General features: G+C 40.8%; 1 protein-coding gene across 5 annotated transcripts in view; it reads left to right on the top strand.

Moving 5' to 3' along the window:
* Positions 1-16961, top strand: part of rgs6 (regulator of G protein signaling 6) — a 91834-nt gene that overhangs the window by 73698 nt on the left and 1175 nt on the right. For all 5 annotated transcript variants that reach the window (XM_034220846.1, XM_034220855.1, XM_034220865.1 and 2 more), the window contains 11 exons: positions 2311-2375; positions 2801-2877; positions 4749-4830; positions 4985-5059; positions 5405-5506; positions 5967-6028; positions 9317-9427; positions 10294-10419; positions 11768-11954; positions 15772-15861; positions 16213-16266. In XM_034220846.1, coding sequence (XP_034076737.1) covers positions 2311-2375; positions 2801-2877; positions 4749-4830; positions 4985-5059; positions 5405-5506; positions 5967-6028; positions 9317-9427; positions 10294-10419; positions 11768-11954; positions 15772-15861; positions 16213-16266 — 1031 coding nt within the window. The remainder of the gene's footprint in view (positions 1-2310; positions 2376-2800; positions 2878-4748; positions 4831-4984; positions 5060-5404; positions 5507-5966; positions 6029-9316; positions 9428-10293; positions 10420-11767; positions 11955-15771; positions 15862-16212; positions 16267-16961) is intronic.

Here is a 16961-nt window from a genome sequence, read left to right as displayed (position 1 = left end):
TCACCATAGTCCAGCACAGGTAAAAAGGTCACAGTGACTAGCCTTTTCCTGGCTTCAAAAGAGAAACAGGACTTATTTCTGAAAAAGAAACCTAGTCTAACCCTCAGCTTTTTAAGCAGGTTATTGACATGAAGTTTAAAAGTAAGACAATCACCAAGCCAGATACCTAGGTATCTATAACTGGTAACCACTTCAAGTACTTGTCCTTGCATAGTAACAATATCCAAAACAGGCTCTGGTGTCTTTTTAGCTTTTGAAAATAGCATTAACTTGGTTTTATCAACATTTAAAATAAGCTTAAGTTCAGCAAGCTGAGTCTGAATAATGTTAAAAACAGCCTGTAATTTAACACCAGCCTCCTTAATGGAGGGACCTGCACAGTACATCACGGTATCATCAGCATACAAATGTAAAGTAGCTTCATTCACATTTTCACCTAAACTGTTGATATATATGGAGAATAAAAGTGGACCTAAAACAGAACCTTGAGGAACACCATTAGCAATGTTTAACCACTCAGAAGACAGCCCATCAAAGTGAACACATTGGGACCTTTCAGAGAGGTAGTTCACAAACCAACCCACTGCATGGCTGGATATGCCGATACTGAGTAGCCTCTGCTTTAAGATGCGATGATCGACGGTATCAAACGCTTTGGAAAGGTAATGAGTGAGTGCTGTTAGAACCAAGGCCTTAATTGACTGTAAATTCAAATCACAGCGCTTTTATGTGATTATAAGACCAACATAAAGGCCATTCATTTTGGTTTTTATATTTCTGTTGTCAATTATTGTCTTTTATTGTGATTGTAGTAATGTGTTTTTATTACATGTACAGCACTTTGGCTCGACCAAAAATCGCTTTGAAATGTGCTATACAAATAAAACTTGATTTGATTCCCCTTCAAAAACAGCACAACACAATTAACAATAGATTTACTGTGAGACTTCTCTATATAAGGACCTCATTTAGGATCAATTTGAATCCCAAAACAGCACTTAAGAAATGCTTTCTACAAACCCTCTGTCAACCACTATTTCTAAATGCTCTTAATGTTTTTCATTCATGTAAAGCACTTTGAATCGCCTTGTGTTGAAAGGTGCTGTATAAATAAAGTTGCCTTGGCTTATCGTCGCTGAGCCACATTTAATTAAATACAGACAAATAATGATTGTGTTGCTGTAAGGGAATATTTGCAGCGTGACTTTAGAGCTCGACTCACTCCTCATTAAATTCCCACAATGCAGAATTAACTACTGTATAGATAAACGTCTTACTTTATACTTTATGTGCAGAGATTCGTAAAGTAGAATTAGTACATAGCGACTAATGGGTAAAGCTATGAGTGGAATACCAATTGGATATTTAACAATATAAGAAATGTGTTTATTTGCATAAGATCTACACCTACCTACTTTAAAACATGACAGCAGTCGGCATGGAAAAAATGGATCAACCTAACAAGCACTTCCTTTAAAAGACACATCCAGGCTATTTATAAGATACCTGAATATAAATAAAATGACCTGCCCCTGCACTGTATAGTAGCACTTCTCGTACCCTCCACTGTAGAGGGGGCTTGTCGACAGATTTTCTCATTCACCGCTCCACTTCCTGCCCTTCATGCTGTCACAGAGGCAGACAGAGTTTAGGGCTTAGTGCCTCTTCACACTTCACCTCGTCATCCTAAAGTAACAGAGAGGTGGACAGGCAAAACTGATTACACTCTCCAGCCATGGGAGGTGAGGCAGGCAGGGGGTGAGATGCCTGGATGAAGGGGGGTGAGATGCCTGGATGAAGGGGGGTGAGATGCCTAGATGAAGGGGGGTGAGATGCCTAGATGAAGGGGGGTTAGATGCCTAGATGAAGGGGGTGAGATGCCTAGATGAAGGGGGGTGAGATGCCTAGATGAAGGGGGGTTAGATGCCTAGATGAAGGGGGTGAGATGCCTGGATGAAGGGGGGTGAGATGCCTGGATGAAGGGGGGGGTTAGATGCCTGGATGAAAGGGGGTGAGATGCCTGGATGAAGGGGGGTGAGATGCCTGGATGAAGGGGGGTGAGATGCCTAGATGAAGGGGGGTTAGATGCCTAGATGAAGGGGGTGAGATGCCTGGATGAAGGGGGGTGAGATGCCTGGATGAAGGGGGGGGGTTAGATGCCTGGATGAAAGGGGGTGAGATGCCTGGATGAAGGGGGGTGAGATGCCTGGATGAAGGGGGGTGAGATGCCTGGATGAAGGGGGTGAGATGCCTGGATGAAGGGGGGAGTGTGTACTGATTAATCATCCATCTTCTCTGTCCCTCTCAAAGCCATTTACCTGTGCAAGAGGACCATGCAGAACAAGACCAGGCTGGAGCTGGCAGATTATGAGGCGGTGAGTGCTGGATATTCCATCTGTACACAGATCAATACTTCTTAATATATCTTTGTATTGATACTTATTAGTATTGATATCTGCGTCAAGCTTTTGGGGCAGAAAAAAGCTCATAAGGGTCACATTTGTGTGTGTTTTCAAATTGTTAGAGATTCAAAAGCTTTTTGCACAAAAGCTAAAGTAGTTAGGCTATGCAAATCCCCAGCTTCTCCTACAGTGTGAGATATTAGACATACAAATAAATAAAAGTATTGCAATAAGAAATGGTGATTAACTTGTGTAAGAGACCGATGCAAGTGACACAATGCATCTGAGAAAATTGCTAAACTGTGCAATGTTTTAAGACTTGATTTTATTTATTTGTATTTATTTTTTCGTAGAGATTTTGACCTCAACATCTCACTGTTTCTCTTTCTCTCCAACAGGAGAACCTCGCCAGGCTACAGCGAGCCTTTGCCAGGAAGTGGGAGTTTATCTACATGCAGGCTGAGGCCCAGGTCAAGTAAGTGCAATCTGTTACCAAGGCAACTTATGAAAATACAATGCATTCAGCGATTGTCATCCACACCTAAGAAAGAAAATACAAAGTAATATAAACAACACAGTAAAATCAAAAGTGTGACACCTCCATATCATGAGCAGTGAGTGTTTCTGACTGACTCCATTAAGCCTCGTGTAATAAATGACCTGTCCTGTGTTATCAGGGCACAGCAGGTCTACTGCTTCATGTTTCTGAGGTAAACAAAGATGATACATTTTATTGACCAGTGATGATAGGCAGCATGCTTATCGAACACATTCAAAATGAGAAAATGAAGACAGAGGGTCCTTCTCAGGTCGATTATTTTAATTTCCTCGCTCCTCGGTCGGTCTCACTGGAAGTTGATTTGTCTGCGCCATCTTGAGTACCGTCCCATGGCGCTTATTTCTGCCGGAGGACCGAGGAGCGAGGAGCGATAATCGAGGAACCACCAGTCCATCCTCCGATGAAATCCACAGATACTCGCCCCGCCCCCTTTCTGTGTATCGCTCACTGATTGGACGATGCAGTGCATGCACTGATCTGATGCTTCTTGACATGAGAGCAGTTTCCCAGCGGAGTGAAGAAAATACATGAACCTCACGAGAGTCACTCCTCAGTTTATACTGTGTTTTGTTTCAATTAATGTATCATTTAGTTACAAATATGTGATATATCTGAACAACAAAGTGGTCAAGAAATGTTTTATTCATTTATTGGAAACATTTTCATGATCGCTTTTTTCGTTTATACATTTTAAGAATAGCGTTTATCTTTTTTGAGAATGAGTTCTTATTTTATTTAATGTATTTGGGTCTACAACAGATGATACAAATGTTTGTGTCAGTAAATGTGTACTAAGAGAGGCGGGGGTGTTTGTGAAAATAACGAGGACAGAGCTGGCTGCTGTCAGACGATCAGCTGTGCGGCGTCATCACAAATGGACGTCGCTTCACGTGATGCTCCGGAGGAAAGGACGTCCCATTGCTCTTAAAACTCATTTCCATGCTTCTCGTGGTTTCCTTGCGTCCCTCCATGCTTCCCTTGTGGGAGGGACTAGTCGCAGGGAAACGACGCAAGTGAGGGAAGCAAGGATTCCATTTAATCGACCTGAGAAGGACCCAGAGAAGGGATCAAGAAGACAAGATGGCTACCTCTGATTTATTTAGGCAAATAAACAGTGGAGAATAATTTTGGTCCTACCTTTAAATGCAGACAAAAAACACAAGACCTCTGCAGAGTCTTCACACTCAAAATATGACATGATGAGTATGTCAATCCTTTTAGGTGTTTAGATTGTTTCATGAGTTACAATTTCGTCAGGTTGTCATGAATATTCAGATACTTTACTTGCGTAAAAAGAAACACTAGCTCAAGTAAAAGTCTTTAAGTCCATTTACTATTGGTTACTTTGTAGTAGCAAATGTAATGGTTTCTTCTGTAGTAATGCCATCCTATCAACATGTGTGCAGCCTCCTGTACATTAGTACATGTAGTGGACAAATGTTAATTGAACAGTACGTAACCATCAGCATTGCACAAAGGAATACCGTCCATGCTTTAAGATTTGTCTACAGAGCCTACCAAATTTTGGAGGTGCAGCAGTATGAACACATAAGTAGCAGTACAAACAAACACACACACGCACGCACACACTCAGAAACTGGTGCAGAGGCGCATGCCAAAAGCTTTGAGCACATGAGCTTGAATATTGTTAAAAAGTGATGAACGTATAGACTTATAATAATCTCCAGACTGTCTCTTTCCCCTTCTCATCCTTCCATCCTGATTCAATTGCTACATGTAATGTTGATGCATGCTGTATTTCTCACTCTGACTGATCTCATGTGCAGGATCGACAGGAAAAAGGATAAAACCGAGAGGAAGATCCTGGACAGCCAGGAGAGAGCCTTCTGGGACGTCCACAGACCGGTGGTGAGCCTGTCTGTGCACAGTTTACACGCCTACCTCACCTTCCTCATATTTAATACACAAACTGCCTCTTCTCTATTCTACAGCTCTTTTTGGGGTTACTTGGAATCAAAATGACTCTGTGACTGTAATGTTTTTTTGCTCATGTTTCCTTCAGCCTGGATGTGTGAACACGACAGAGATGGACATCAGGAAATGTAGACGCATGAAGAACCCCCATAGAGTTAAGAAGGTATAACCTCCATTGACAACGGTGTTAAAGTGACATTGTCCTTAAAATACTCAAAATTAAGTGTCTTGCCGAGGGACACAACGACATGCTGACTGCAGTGGGGTTTGAACCTGTGCCCCCCCCTGATCCGAACACCAACGCACTAGACCACTACGCCACACGCCTCCCTGTTTACAAATGACTTGATCATATCAGCACTGTTCCTTAAGAGATGACTAATGCAGCAATCATATTTAATAACTGAAATGTATCCCTTGTGTTTGTGCCTTAAGACAATAATAAGTACACGATAAGTACTCTTTTATTCCTCCCACTTCTCCTCTCTCCTCATGTTCAAACTCTCAGTCGGTGTATGGTTTGGTGGAGGAGGGAACACAGTCGCAGAGCCCCATACTCACTCCCTCACACCACTGCAGGAAGGGCACCAAAGAGGACGTAGAGAAAGAGGTAAAAATGTGTCCATGACGTATTTGCGAGAAACTCATGTAAAGAAAAACTTTAGTTGCTATATCATTTTTACTCCCCCATCATTTAATTTTAAGCATTCCATAGAAAATTGACAGTCTCTCCACTGCATTTTGCACTCTGCTATGTACGTTTGGCAGGAACTGCTACTTTCTCGCACAAAGAGAGATTGATTTTCACCACAACAAAACAAGACAAGCACAAATGCACAGATGCAGCTGGCTCATGGGAAAATAGGTCTTAATAATAAGAAACAGTAGCACTTACATTTCCACCGAAGCTGCCAACCAACTCAAACATGGTCTTTCTCTCTTATTGTAGCAATAGAGTTATACTTGTCCTCCACTGTTATTTTAGAAAATTGAAGACGTTTACTTTCCGGTTTGTTTGCTGTTCTCGTACAAAATCAGCAAACACTGCCATCTGTCGTGTCCTCTTTCAGATCTTATTCCTGAACACCCAGATTGATCGTCACCGTATGAAGATGTCTAAAGTGGCTGAAAGGTAAACTAAACTCTCACACAAACACTGAACAAGTATGTCTTACCTTGTGAAGGAGACACCATCCTTTTTCATTCAGAGGCTCTCTCTCTATAATCAGACACATTGATGCTGACCTCCCTTTTATTAAATCTGTAGAGCAGTGGTGTATAGAGGAGACTTGTTGTGAGACCTCATCTGTACCTCTGCTGGTTTATCAGTCATGGACACATAAGACGAGCTTTACTTCTACAGCGTTTGTGCCGTTGATGTTTGTGTAAGGGTCTGACTAGGGTGGCTTGCAGGGTTTAGTAGGTTCTGCTTTCTCTCCATGGATGTCCTTAGGCGCTTTCACACCGCAGTACCTTTCCCACAAAGGTTCATCAGAACTTAGTTCATGAGAACTCTTTAGTTCTCATGAACTAAGTACCAATCGCGTTCACACCGGAATAAGTTCCTGGGGGAGGATTAGGATTAGGCAAATGAAGCCGCTGACGTCACTTCGTCTTCTTCTGCTTTGGGTTTACTGGCAGGCCTCAAACAACTTCACGGCGTATACTGCCACCCGAAGTAGAAGTAGAAGTAGAAGCTGCTGGGACTCCCAGCAGCTTCATTTCCCCCATTCTGCAATCTGGAATAGGGGTCAAAGATCAAGGCACAGGCCAGCATCCATGTCACTCCCATCTATGCCACAGCCAATGCAACAGAAAGGAAAAATAAAGGATGCTATATCTGATCTTTTCATTTGTAATTGAAATTGTGAGGAGGAGATATTAGAAGTGACGATAAAAACAGAAATGCTCTGTGGGAACTGCGAGATTCTTCTTTTGGCTGCAGTCCTAAAATGCACCTTCATAAAAATAAGGGGAAAAGCCATTGCCGTAATATTTTTATGATACAGTGTTAAACAAGAAGCATTTCATCATATTGCTGCACTAGAACTGAAAACTGCACTTGGATATTTGAACGTACTTGAAACAAGTAGATTTGTTTAAATAAATATCACATTGTACAGGTAGATTGATAAAATATGAAAGGGGTTTAAGGGTTGCCACAGCCTTAAAGCACAAATTGTAGGCTTCACAAATCTTACATTCATTATGGGCTTATTGTTTTAATTGTGTTAAGCTGTGGAGGCCTTCTTGTTATTGTGTCCACATTGTCCGGCAAAAACACATTTGCCTGCTCGTAAAGGTCTTTCAAAGGCTGAAGACTTTTCTTTTTGCCGCTGCTTTTAATTGAACAATTTACATCTTAAACTGCACTGTAAACTTTTATTCATGTATTTGATCTTTTAATGTTTATTTTATTATCTTTGCTTTTTAATGACTGTATTTAAATGCCATTTTATTAATATCTTTTATTTTGTAAAGCACTTTGAATTACCTCAAGGTTCAAGGCTTTTATTGGTCATACGAACATAGCTGTAGTTATGACGATGAAAATCTTAGGTCACAGGCTCCACCAACAGTGCAACACAATAACACAGAAAAATAGTGCAAGTCAATACAAAAAGAAACATAGTGAAATAGTGCAATAAGAGTCTGTATACAAGTGATTGGAATATGATATATTAGATAATAATGTCTAAGTAGCAGCCAGATGAATGTTATGGATGTTGTTTCAAAGTTCAGGTGTCTAATAGTCTTATGGGGATGAAACTGTCCCTGAGTCTGGTGGTTTTAGTCCGGATGCTTGTGTTGAAAGGTGCTATTTAAATACACTTGCCTTTCTAGCCCCCCCTCATGTCTGGCAGACTCTCCTCTGTTTGCTTCCCTGTCGTTCCCATCGTCTGCTCAGTCGGTCGGTGAGCCGTAGCTTCCAGCGGAGCAGAAACTGTGATTACTGCTCCGCCTCTCTGACCCTTTGACCTCCTGACTCCTCTCCAGAGTTGAATTTGTGCTCAACAGAGCAGATAGTCTGCTGCGTTTCCCCAATAACTGCAAGAAACAACAAGTCACACAACATCAGTCGTGTTGGGCGATTAAACTACTAGCATCATCGTTTCTTAAAAAAAAAATTAGGAATCATTTCTGAAGTATGATCACTCTTTGGGTGAGTGGGCACATGCTACTCATGTTGGTTGAACTGTTTCCTGTTGATTGACCTAAGGTTGAAATTAGAAAACATATGATGTGAACAGATGCTGCATGGAGAAAACATATGTTTAACATGCGAGTGTACAGCGGTTTGTTGAAGCGTGGTTTCCTTTACTTTAGTTCAATTTGTCTCAAAAGTACGACGAATAAAAGTCTTGGATGAAACTAAAGACACAATTATTGAAGTCCACGCACAAATTCATTAGAACAATTTACGAGTGCAAAAATCCTGATTTGATGAAAAGGGTTTTATGATAACATGCAGTCTTTGTAGCTAATCTGTTAGACATGATCAAACCTGATGGATGCACACTAGGCAGGCTCTCACAGGACGATGCTTCACTTCCAGTTGAATAGATTTGACTTTTCTTTTCATTTGGAGTGTATTCCTCTGGATGCAAACTACTGAAGTGCAAAGCTTTAAAGGTAAGGAGAACATATCGTTTTACTTTAGTTCAACTAAACACATGCACAATTCTGAGAGTGCATGAACACTAAACAGAGTGCGGGTTTGAATGGATTCTGTTCAGGTTGTCGCTGTGCTTGGTCCTGATTCTTGGCTCGTGTGGTTGCATACTTTACTATGCATTGATCTGAGACCAGTGTTTGTCATTACATCTACACCCTGGTCTCGATTGTCTGACATCCTCCATTTGATTTAGTTATGTTTGCAAACTACAGGTCTGAGTAAGAGCCGTCAAAGTGTATTCTTTGAAGAATGCTAGAGTGACTAACATACCATAGGAAAGAAATCACAATCTGTTATAGCAGATTATTAAATTACGGTTTAGACTGTGATCATTAAAACATTTTCAGAGCCCTGCTGTTGTTGATGCCTTTTCTTCTTCGCTGCGTCTCTCGGTTTGTATTTATCTCAGACTATCAAAGAGAGGCAGGAGGTTCACATCTCAGCTTTTGATCAGAACAGATGCTCCTGCTTCACGATTTGTTTCTGCATAATTTACTCAATTATCTCCTGAAAGCCTTCAGGTAAACAGGAAATATTCATCTCATTGAACAAATGGCCATGGCAAACTTTCTCTCTTAACTTGATGATTCATCTGCCCTGTCCTCTGTCTCTGCGTTGTGTGTGTGTGTGTGTGTGTGTGTGTGTGTGTGTGTGTGTGTGTGTGTGTGTGTGTGTGTGTGTGTGTGTGTGTGTGTGTGTGTGTGTGTGTGTGTGTGTGTGTGTGTGTGTGTGTGTGTGTGTCAGTCTGATAAGCTACACCGACCAGTACATGGACTACGACCAGTTTGTGACGGCTCAGGAACCGGCTAATCCCTGGAACAGCGACGACCCCTCCCTCTGGGAACTGGAGGCCAGGTACAAAACCACACGTTTTCACTTTCACATCCAATGGACACTTCCTCCTAAATGATAGAAGACATATTGTTCTCATTATTAGGGTATTCATGTTCAAAAAGCTCTTTATTGTTCTCATACTGTCTGTGCTGCAGCACCTCTTTTCACCCTCTGTTTGAAACCAGAGCCCAGTCTGCTCTGATTGGTTAGCTGGCCGACTCTGTTGTTATTGGTCAGCCGCTTAAAGATGTCCCGCCCCTTAGCCTATCACGTAAAATGGGTTTGAGTGCTGGCCAATATAAGCGTGTGAGTTACATAGTAGATGTTATTATGTCTATTACGTTTTTACGTGGGGTAAAATCTGACCTTTTTAAATTGAAAATTACTGATCCTGAAATGTTTACTGCGGAGTTGTTTTGTTGAAAGTACTGTAGTTTCATTTTGTTTTGTATTTTCTGTAGAGAGGAGCTGCAGCTCTCAACACTTGCACTCAGCTCTGCACTCCCGGCCTGTTCTGAATTAGGCAGGAATTAATTAGAGCAGACGTATAATAATTGTGCCTAATGTAGTTTAATAATTCAGACGGATAGATTAATTGCATGATAGGAGGAAATATATTCCCTGCAGAGATTAAAACAGATTGATTTCAGATGAACGTTGGCATAATGCGCTGCTTTCCCGACACCAATCTCATATCATCATCAGCACTTAGATGACTGATAGCAAATCAGGTTTTTAAGATGTATTCCTGCCTCTGTTTTCACGTCAGCACCACTTAGCATTTATTCACAATTCCCTTGTAATTTCTAATCTCTATTCTATTGTGGCCTTCCTGTTCAAGCATCAGGTGGATGTTTATACTCTCTTGTATCTCCCCTCTCTCCCAGTAAGGAGCCCAGTCAGCAGCGGGTGAAGAAGTGGGGGTTCTCTCTGGAGGAGGCGCTGAAGGACCCGGCGGGACAGGAGCTCTTCCTCAAGTTCCTGGAGTCAGAGTTTAGCTCAGAAAACCTGCGGTGAGCAACGGAGATGCTTCAATAATCCTCTTTAATCCTTTTTATGTTATGGTTATCTTTTCCATTTCATGAGAACTTTTACAATTCCTATATGAACACATCTTGCGGTGCGCAGCGGTTGTCAACTTTCTATTTAGGGTTGTTGTGGAGAAAGGGAAAGAAAGGGATAGTTTATTCTGCTTTAGGAAAAAAACAACAAGTACAGTATAGCATCGTTTTATTGTCCTTGTTTACTTGTAAGAAGAGAATAACAGCATACAGCAGCTTTTACTGCTCTGAAAACGTTCCCTTTGACATTGTTTGGTTCCACACTATCATTTCAACCCACTGGCACACAGTAAACATGGGAAGAAACACATCACAAGAGAAAGATATTCCGGTTCCCAGAACAAAATATATGGTATGTACCTTGAACACAATGAGGAAAAACAGACTCTGAGAGACAGACAAGAGTAGGAAAAATGAACCTTGTTGCATTTGAAAGTACAAATACATTTAAAGTTTTTCTCAGCAAGATTTCACAAAGTTGTTGCGTACAGATATTACATTTACACCTCATTTAGATATACAGTATCTACTTTTGTGTTTCGGCTTAAATTCCGCTGTGTGTGTTTGTGATGCGTGCGTGAGTGTGAGCTAGAATTAGCACCTCTAAAAGCCAGAGAGAGAGGGAGAAAGGGAGAGGAAGAGACCTCAGACTCTTCTGGGGATAAACTGTGAGAGATAACGTGAAGGTTGTTGATACCCCTGAGCTACAGGGGGAGAAAACACACACACACACCACAGCCTTTTGGAGAGCATTACTGAGGGAGAGTGATAAGGGGCGAGAAGTGGAGTGAGAGAGAAAAGCAGCTGCTTCTCTCTCTCACTCCAGAGTGTTTCTCTCTGTATTATTATGTTATCTCTGGAGCAATCAACAGATCAATATAGATACAAACTCATGCTGAAGGCACTTGAGTGGCTCTCTGCTGCCCAACACGGTGTATTACCTGCTTCCCTCTCTTATACTGGGGAAAAGCCTCAGTGAATTATTCAAAATAAATGCCTTCAAATGTTAAATGTGGCTATTTGAAGTCCCTCTTTACAGGTTTCTCACCTAATCTCTGTGAAGATTTAATTAGTCATAGTTACAAATATTATATTACAAGTGTGCCAATATATACAACCTACAAACTGGTCCTTCAAGTAAAGCTTGTTTTCTTAACGAAGACAAGTCAAATGATCTCATTAACGTTTCAAAGTGGTCAAATTATTTGTAAAAGAACCTTATCTCTTGCCTGCAGATCAGGTTGGTTTGGACCCTCTTTAAGCTGTATAATATCTGAAGTGAATGTGCTCTGTACTGCAGGTTCTGGCTGGCGGTGCAGGACATGAAGAGGCGGCCGCAGCAGGACGTGGCTCAGCGGGCGGAGGACATCTGGGCCGAGTTCCTGGCGGAAGGAGCACCCAGCTCCATCAACCTGGACTCACACAGCTACGAGCGCACCAGCCAGAACCTGAAGGACCCCGGGCGGTACAGCTACGAGGACGCACAGGTGGGAAAACACAACGTACTGCCGTGCTTTTGGGCTAACAGAATGAATCCCGTATGTTTAAAATGTATTGTATTAAAAACAAGCAGAGGTGGGAAGTAGTGGAGTACAAATACTTTGTTACCGTACTTAAGTACATTTTTCTGGTATCAGTACTTTACTCCACTACTTATTTGTCTGACGACTTTTTACTTTTACTTCTTACATTTTCCAAACAGGTTCGTCCCTTTAGTTTGAATGTGTGTTTGGTGGCGTGATCATTATTATTTAGAGTCATTGCGTGCCTATTGATTTGAAAACGATCCGTGTATCCATCATTTCCTGGTCTTCTCTAAAGAAGAGGGACCAATGACAACGTTGTCATGTTGCCGTTGTTAAGCATGGAAACATTCATTAGCTAACAATGACATTATTGTTCTATTAATATAAAGGGAGGTCAGGTACTCTTTAAAACAGCTGCTAGTTATGGGTACTTTTTTACATTTCAAAGCCCATACTTCTTTACTTTTACTTGAGTTAAGAAGTTTAGTCAGTACTTCTAGTATAGTATTTTTAAACACGAGTATCAGATTCTGTACTTCTACTTGAGTAACGGATGTGTGTACTTTTGCCATCTCTGAAAACAAGATTAGAAAATGATTCATAAAGCAGGGAAACATTGTCATTATAGGCCTCTGTGGTAGTAAACAAACTATAATATTACCCTATAGGGACTTTTCTTTAAAATCCACAGTTGAAATGAAACAGTTCATTATAAAATTGAGAGATAATTGGTCCAGATCCATTTAAAACCTCATTAACTCGCTCGCCCACTCACAAAAATAACATTATACACAAGTATCATTTATAAATTGCATTCAGAAGAGAGAGCAAGAGAATAATCCATGTGTTTAAAATGCCACTCTCTCTCTCTCAGCTTAAAGGTTAAACTGTCTTGCTCAAGTGAAATTCAATAAAACATACAAATAAAACACCCACTGCCTTTTAATATGCAGAAAACATCACAACACAAATGTCCACTGGTGGATCGATAGATTTTAACTCTACATATAAAGCCTACAGAATGGTTATAGTAGCCTACAAGTAGTACAACATACTAATTTATTTATCCCTTCTATTGTCTTTGTTTCCCCCCTTACTTAAAGGTGGGGTAGGTAATTTTGGAGAAACCAGCTCGAGTCATGGATGTATAATAAGAACTGGATACAGCGTGGGAGGCGGGGCCTCATTCATTCCTATGAGAGCTGCTCATTAGCGCATGATGATAAAATGGCCCAACTTTTGAGAGAGTGAAACGTCACAGATTACCCAGCATGCCTGAGAAGTACCCGTATTCATAAGTACCCGTACTCATAGAGCATGCTCAACTTTAACCAAAATGCTCGTTCACATCAAGCACGTCAATTTGCGTACACGTAACAGCACCGTGCGTTCATGACAGCATGGTAATGGTTTGTTGTTATCATGGATTTGATATGAACGAGGCGGCAGTTAGCAGCTAGCTAGTAATGATGCTAATGTACACATCAATCGTTATGTACTTATATTACGCTGTAACAGGATCTAGTGATATCCAACAGAGCTTCATTTAGCATGAAATTATTATTGCACTGTATATATATATATTTATATACAGTGCAATAAGCTTCTTAGTGCAATACGAAGCTACAGGGACGTTAATAATGTCGGTAATATTAACTTTATTTAATACAACATTTACGGTACAAGATTTAATCATACAGCCCATGTATGATAATGAATTACAGCAAACATGTGCAATATATCCATTATTACAGCTCCGTGGGCAGTAAGACGATATGGGTCCGTTCTTATTGTGCATCCATGGGTAAAGATAAACGCAACTCACATTGGTTTCTCATACATACAGCATCTCTGTAAACTACGTGTATTCACTGAATTTCACTCTCTGCCTTTAACGGCTCGTTGTAGCTCCAATAGCTCCAGCCCCACCCTCCCTGGGAGCACAGTGTGCTCTGATTGGTCGGGACACGTAACATGAACGTGCCGGGCGGCGCGGTCCCGTGGGTTAGATGCGCGTTCATAATGCAGAGGGAAATAACTCTCAGAATAACGTTATTAGCTAATTTTTACAACTTGAGGAACGAATGTTTTTAATAAGGGCTATACAAGTGTTCATACTGGGTAGTTTATTTAGTTTTTAAAAAATTATCCAACGAGTTACAGACCACTCTTTCCCCATGTAAGTCAATGGGAAAAAGTGTTTCCGGGCCTGGCAACCAAACGAAAGTGTAGTACCGCCGTTTGGCCAGCACGAATATTTTCATCTGAGTCCGGCGCACTTCCTGGGGGCTTGGCTCGAGTGCGCTAGAATTTGAAAATACACAACCGGAAGAAAATTGTCACTTCCTTACAGAGCCCCTCCTCCAACACACACGAACGCGCACATGACCAATGAGGGCACGAGATAAGTTTGTGCCCCGATGGAAGGCTGACAGGCAGGTAGGCCATCCAGTTACTTTAGCCGGGCCGGCTCAGATGATTGGTCGTGCTTTTTACAGCGCCACGGCTTCCACTGATGAATTTTTGTTATGGATTTTTTGTCAAAGCACTTCAGATATCCATTGCTATCGGGATGTTAAGAGCATTCCATGGAATATAACAAAAAGTGTATCTCGAGCCGGTTTCTCAAACTTACCTACCCCACCTTTAATTTGACCGGTCCTGTTTTAACTGCTATTACATTAACACAAAAACCATGAATCATCACCAAATTTCATTTTCAGACTACATGAAACTGCAGTAAATATACAAAGAATAGACACTGAACATGTATTGCGTGTGCCAGGTTTGATGCATGTGGGGGGAGGGGCACATAAGAGCGGGAAATGTATCAAATTGTTCTGTGTGTTTGTGTGTGCCAGGTGTGATTCACATGGGGGGGATGGGCACATAAGGGGGGGAACCTCTAGTGTGTTTGTGTGTGTGTGTGTGTGTGTGTGTGTGTGTGTGTGTGTGTGTGTTTTATCTGATCCGGATGATTACTAATTCCTTTCCTTTATGGCGGTCATTTTTGACCAGGAACACCATGGGTGTTACAAAGTTGACTAAATCATCCAAAATTCAATGAAAGTGGTGATCAGCAATTGTATATGTTCAAATGTCTACTGTGAAGGATATCATAAAGCCTGAATGCAATCGAATGTAAAACAAAAAAGTTATGATTGATGAAAGTAGTAAATCGGTCAGATTTGACATGAAGACAACAGGAGGGTTTTTAAATCAATACTGCAGACTGCACTGTGACTTTTATTATAGTATTTTATTCCTGTATACTATTTCCCCTTACTTTAATTTGTATTATCTATAGATAATTTATAGATAGATAGATAAATATATACTTTATTTATTCCAAATTGGGAAATGATTTATTTCTAGCAGCAGTGACAAGGTTACACATGTTTGAAAGATACAAGAAGATCAAATCTAAAGCACTTATCATTGAATTAAATGTACCATTCCCTTTCAGTGCAACAGTGTTTCTCGCCACATAAAACAATGAAATAAGCATCCAGTCCTATTGAAGCTGATCTATAACATGGAGTGTACAGTAATCACAAAGCTCAGTTCCCCCACCTTCTCTCTCTCTGCAGGGAACTAAGTTTAGCACCGTTCAGAACGGCTATATCACACTTTTAATTTAAATCTCTCCAGGTGATCAGTGTCAGGCGTGCCTCTTCAGAAACTCGATCCCACTCTGCTGTCTGTCCCATTTGTATGTAATGTATAGCATGTAACCCACGTGTCTCTTTCTCTTCCTGCCTCTTCTCTTTCCATTTAGGACCACATCTACAAACTGATGAAAAGTGACAGCTACACACGCTTCCTGCGCTCCAACGTGTACCAGGACCTGCTGATGGCAAAGAAGAAAGTAAGCATGTCTGTCTGTTTGTCCCACAGGTCAATCACTGATATACTCCATGTACTGATATACTCCACTACACGGCAGGAAGTGAGGTCATATACCAGGTCGCTTTGTAAAGAGGCAGGAATGAGAGGTCTTTTTTTACGTTATTTATTGACTTGGTTTGTCCCTACATGAACGTTGCTCAAAATACTAACCCATGTTTTTACAGGCAGACGAGAATACACAAAATGGAGAAACGGTCCTATCTTAATCTGTAATAATGTGAACAAATCTGCTCAAGTGTGTGAGATGCATACGCTATTTAAACACTGAATTTGAACTGTTCCTCTTGTGATTTTTCTCTTGGACTCTCAGCCTGAAACGGAGCAGGGCCGACGCACCTCTCTGGAGAAGTTCACTCGCAGTGTGGTGAGTGTCCCTCTGCTTATAACTCTTCGACTGCATTCATTCAATGACAAGGAGTTGTTTTTTTCAAAAGTCAGCAGATTGACATATTATAGCATTTCTGTTTTTTGCTATACCATGACTTACTATTGACCTTTTCATGATATTTTGTAACAAACTGTACTATGACGTTTTACACAATTTTCGACTATGACCTTTTTAAGACAATTTTAAGACATGCTACACCATGACTAATTGACCTAACCATTTCAGACAAACTGACATTTATCATGATTTTTTGTAGTATTCTATGAGTTTCTTTCAAATGTCTCAACATGCTATACTGATGTTTTTCTACATACTATACAATGACTTTTTCATTATATCTTTTAACATGACGTTTCTCAAAATGTTCGTTATATTATATTTTTTCAACATCCTATAATATTACTTTTTCAATGTACTTTATTTTGTCTATATACTGTGACTTTTTCAGATTTTCCACATACTACAATGCCTTTTTTAATTCTTTAACTTTTTCATGACTGCTCCACCGAGGCATTTTCTTGTGGTATCATTACTTAACATCATATGTTGTCCACTTACCACCCAGCACCAAAGCTTTGATACGTCTCTGCAGTCTTTCTCTTCTTTAACTTTTCCTCCCACACTGCTCCTTGGTTAAGCTCTTAAGGTGACAGCTGTCCCCCTCCCTCTCT

The sequence above is a fragment of the Gymnodraco acuticeps genome, unplaced genomic scaffold, assembly GCF_902827175.1.
Source record: "Gymnodraco acuticeps unplaced genomic scaffold, fGymAcu1.1, whole genome shotgun sequence".
Taxonomy (NCBI): domain Eukaryota; kingdom Metazoa; phylum Chordata; class Actinopteri; order Perciformes; family Bathydraconidae; genus Gymnodraco; species Gymnodraco acuticeps.
This window is presented reverse-complemented; position numbering and strand designations above follow the sequence as displayed.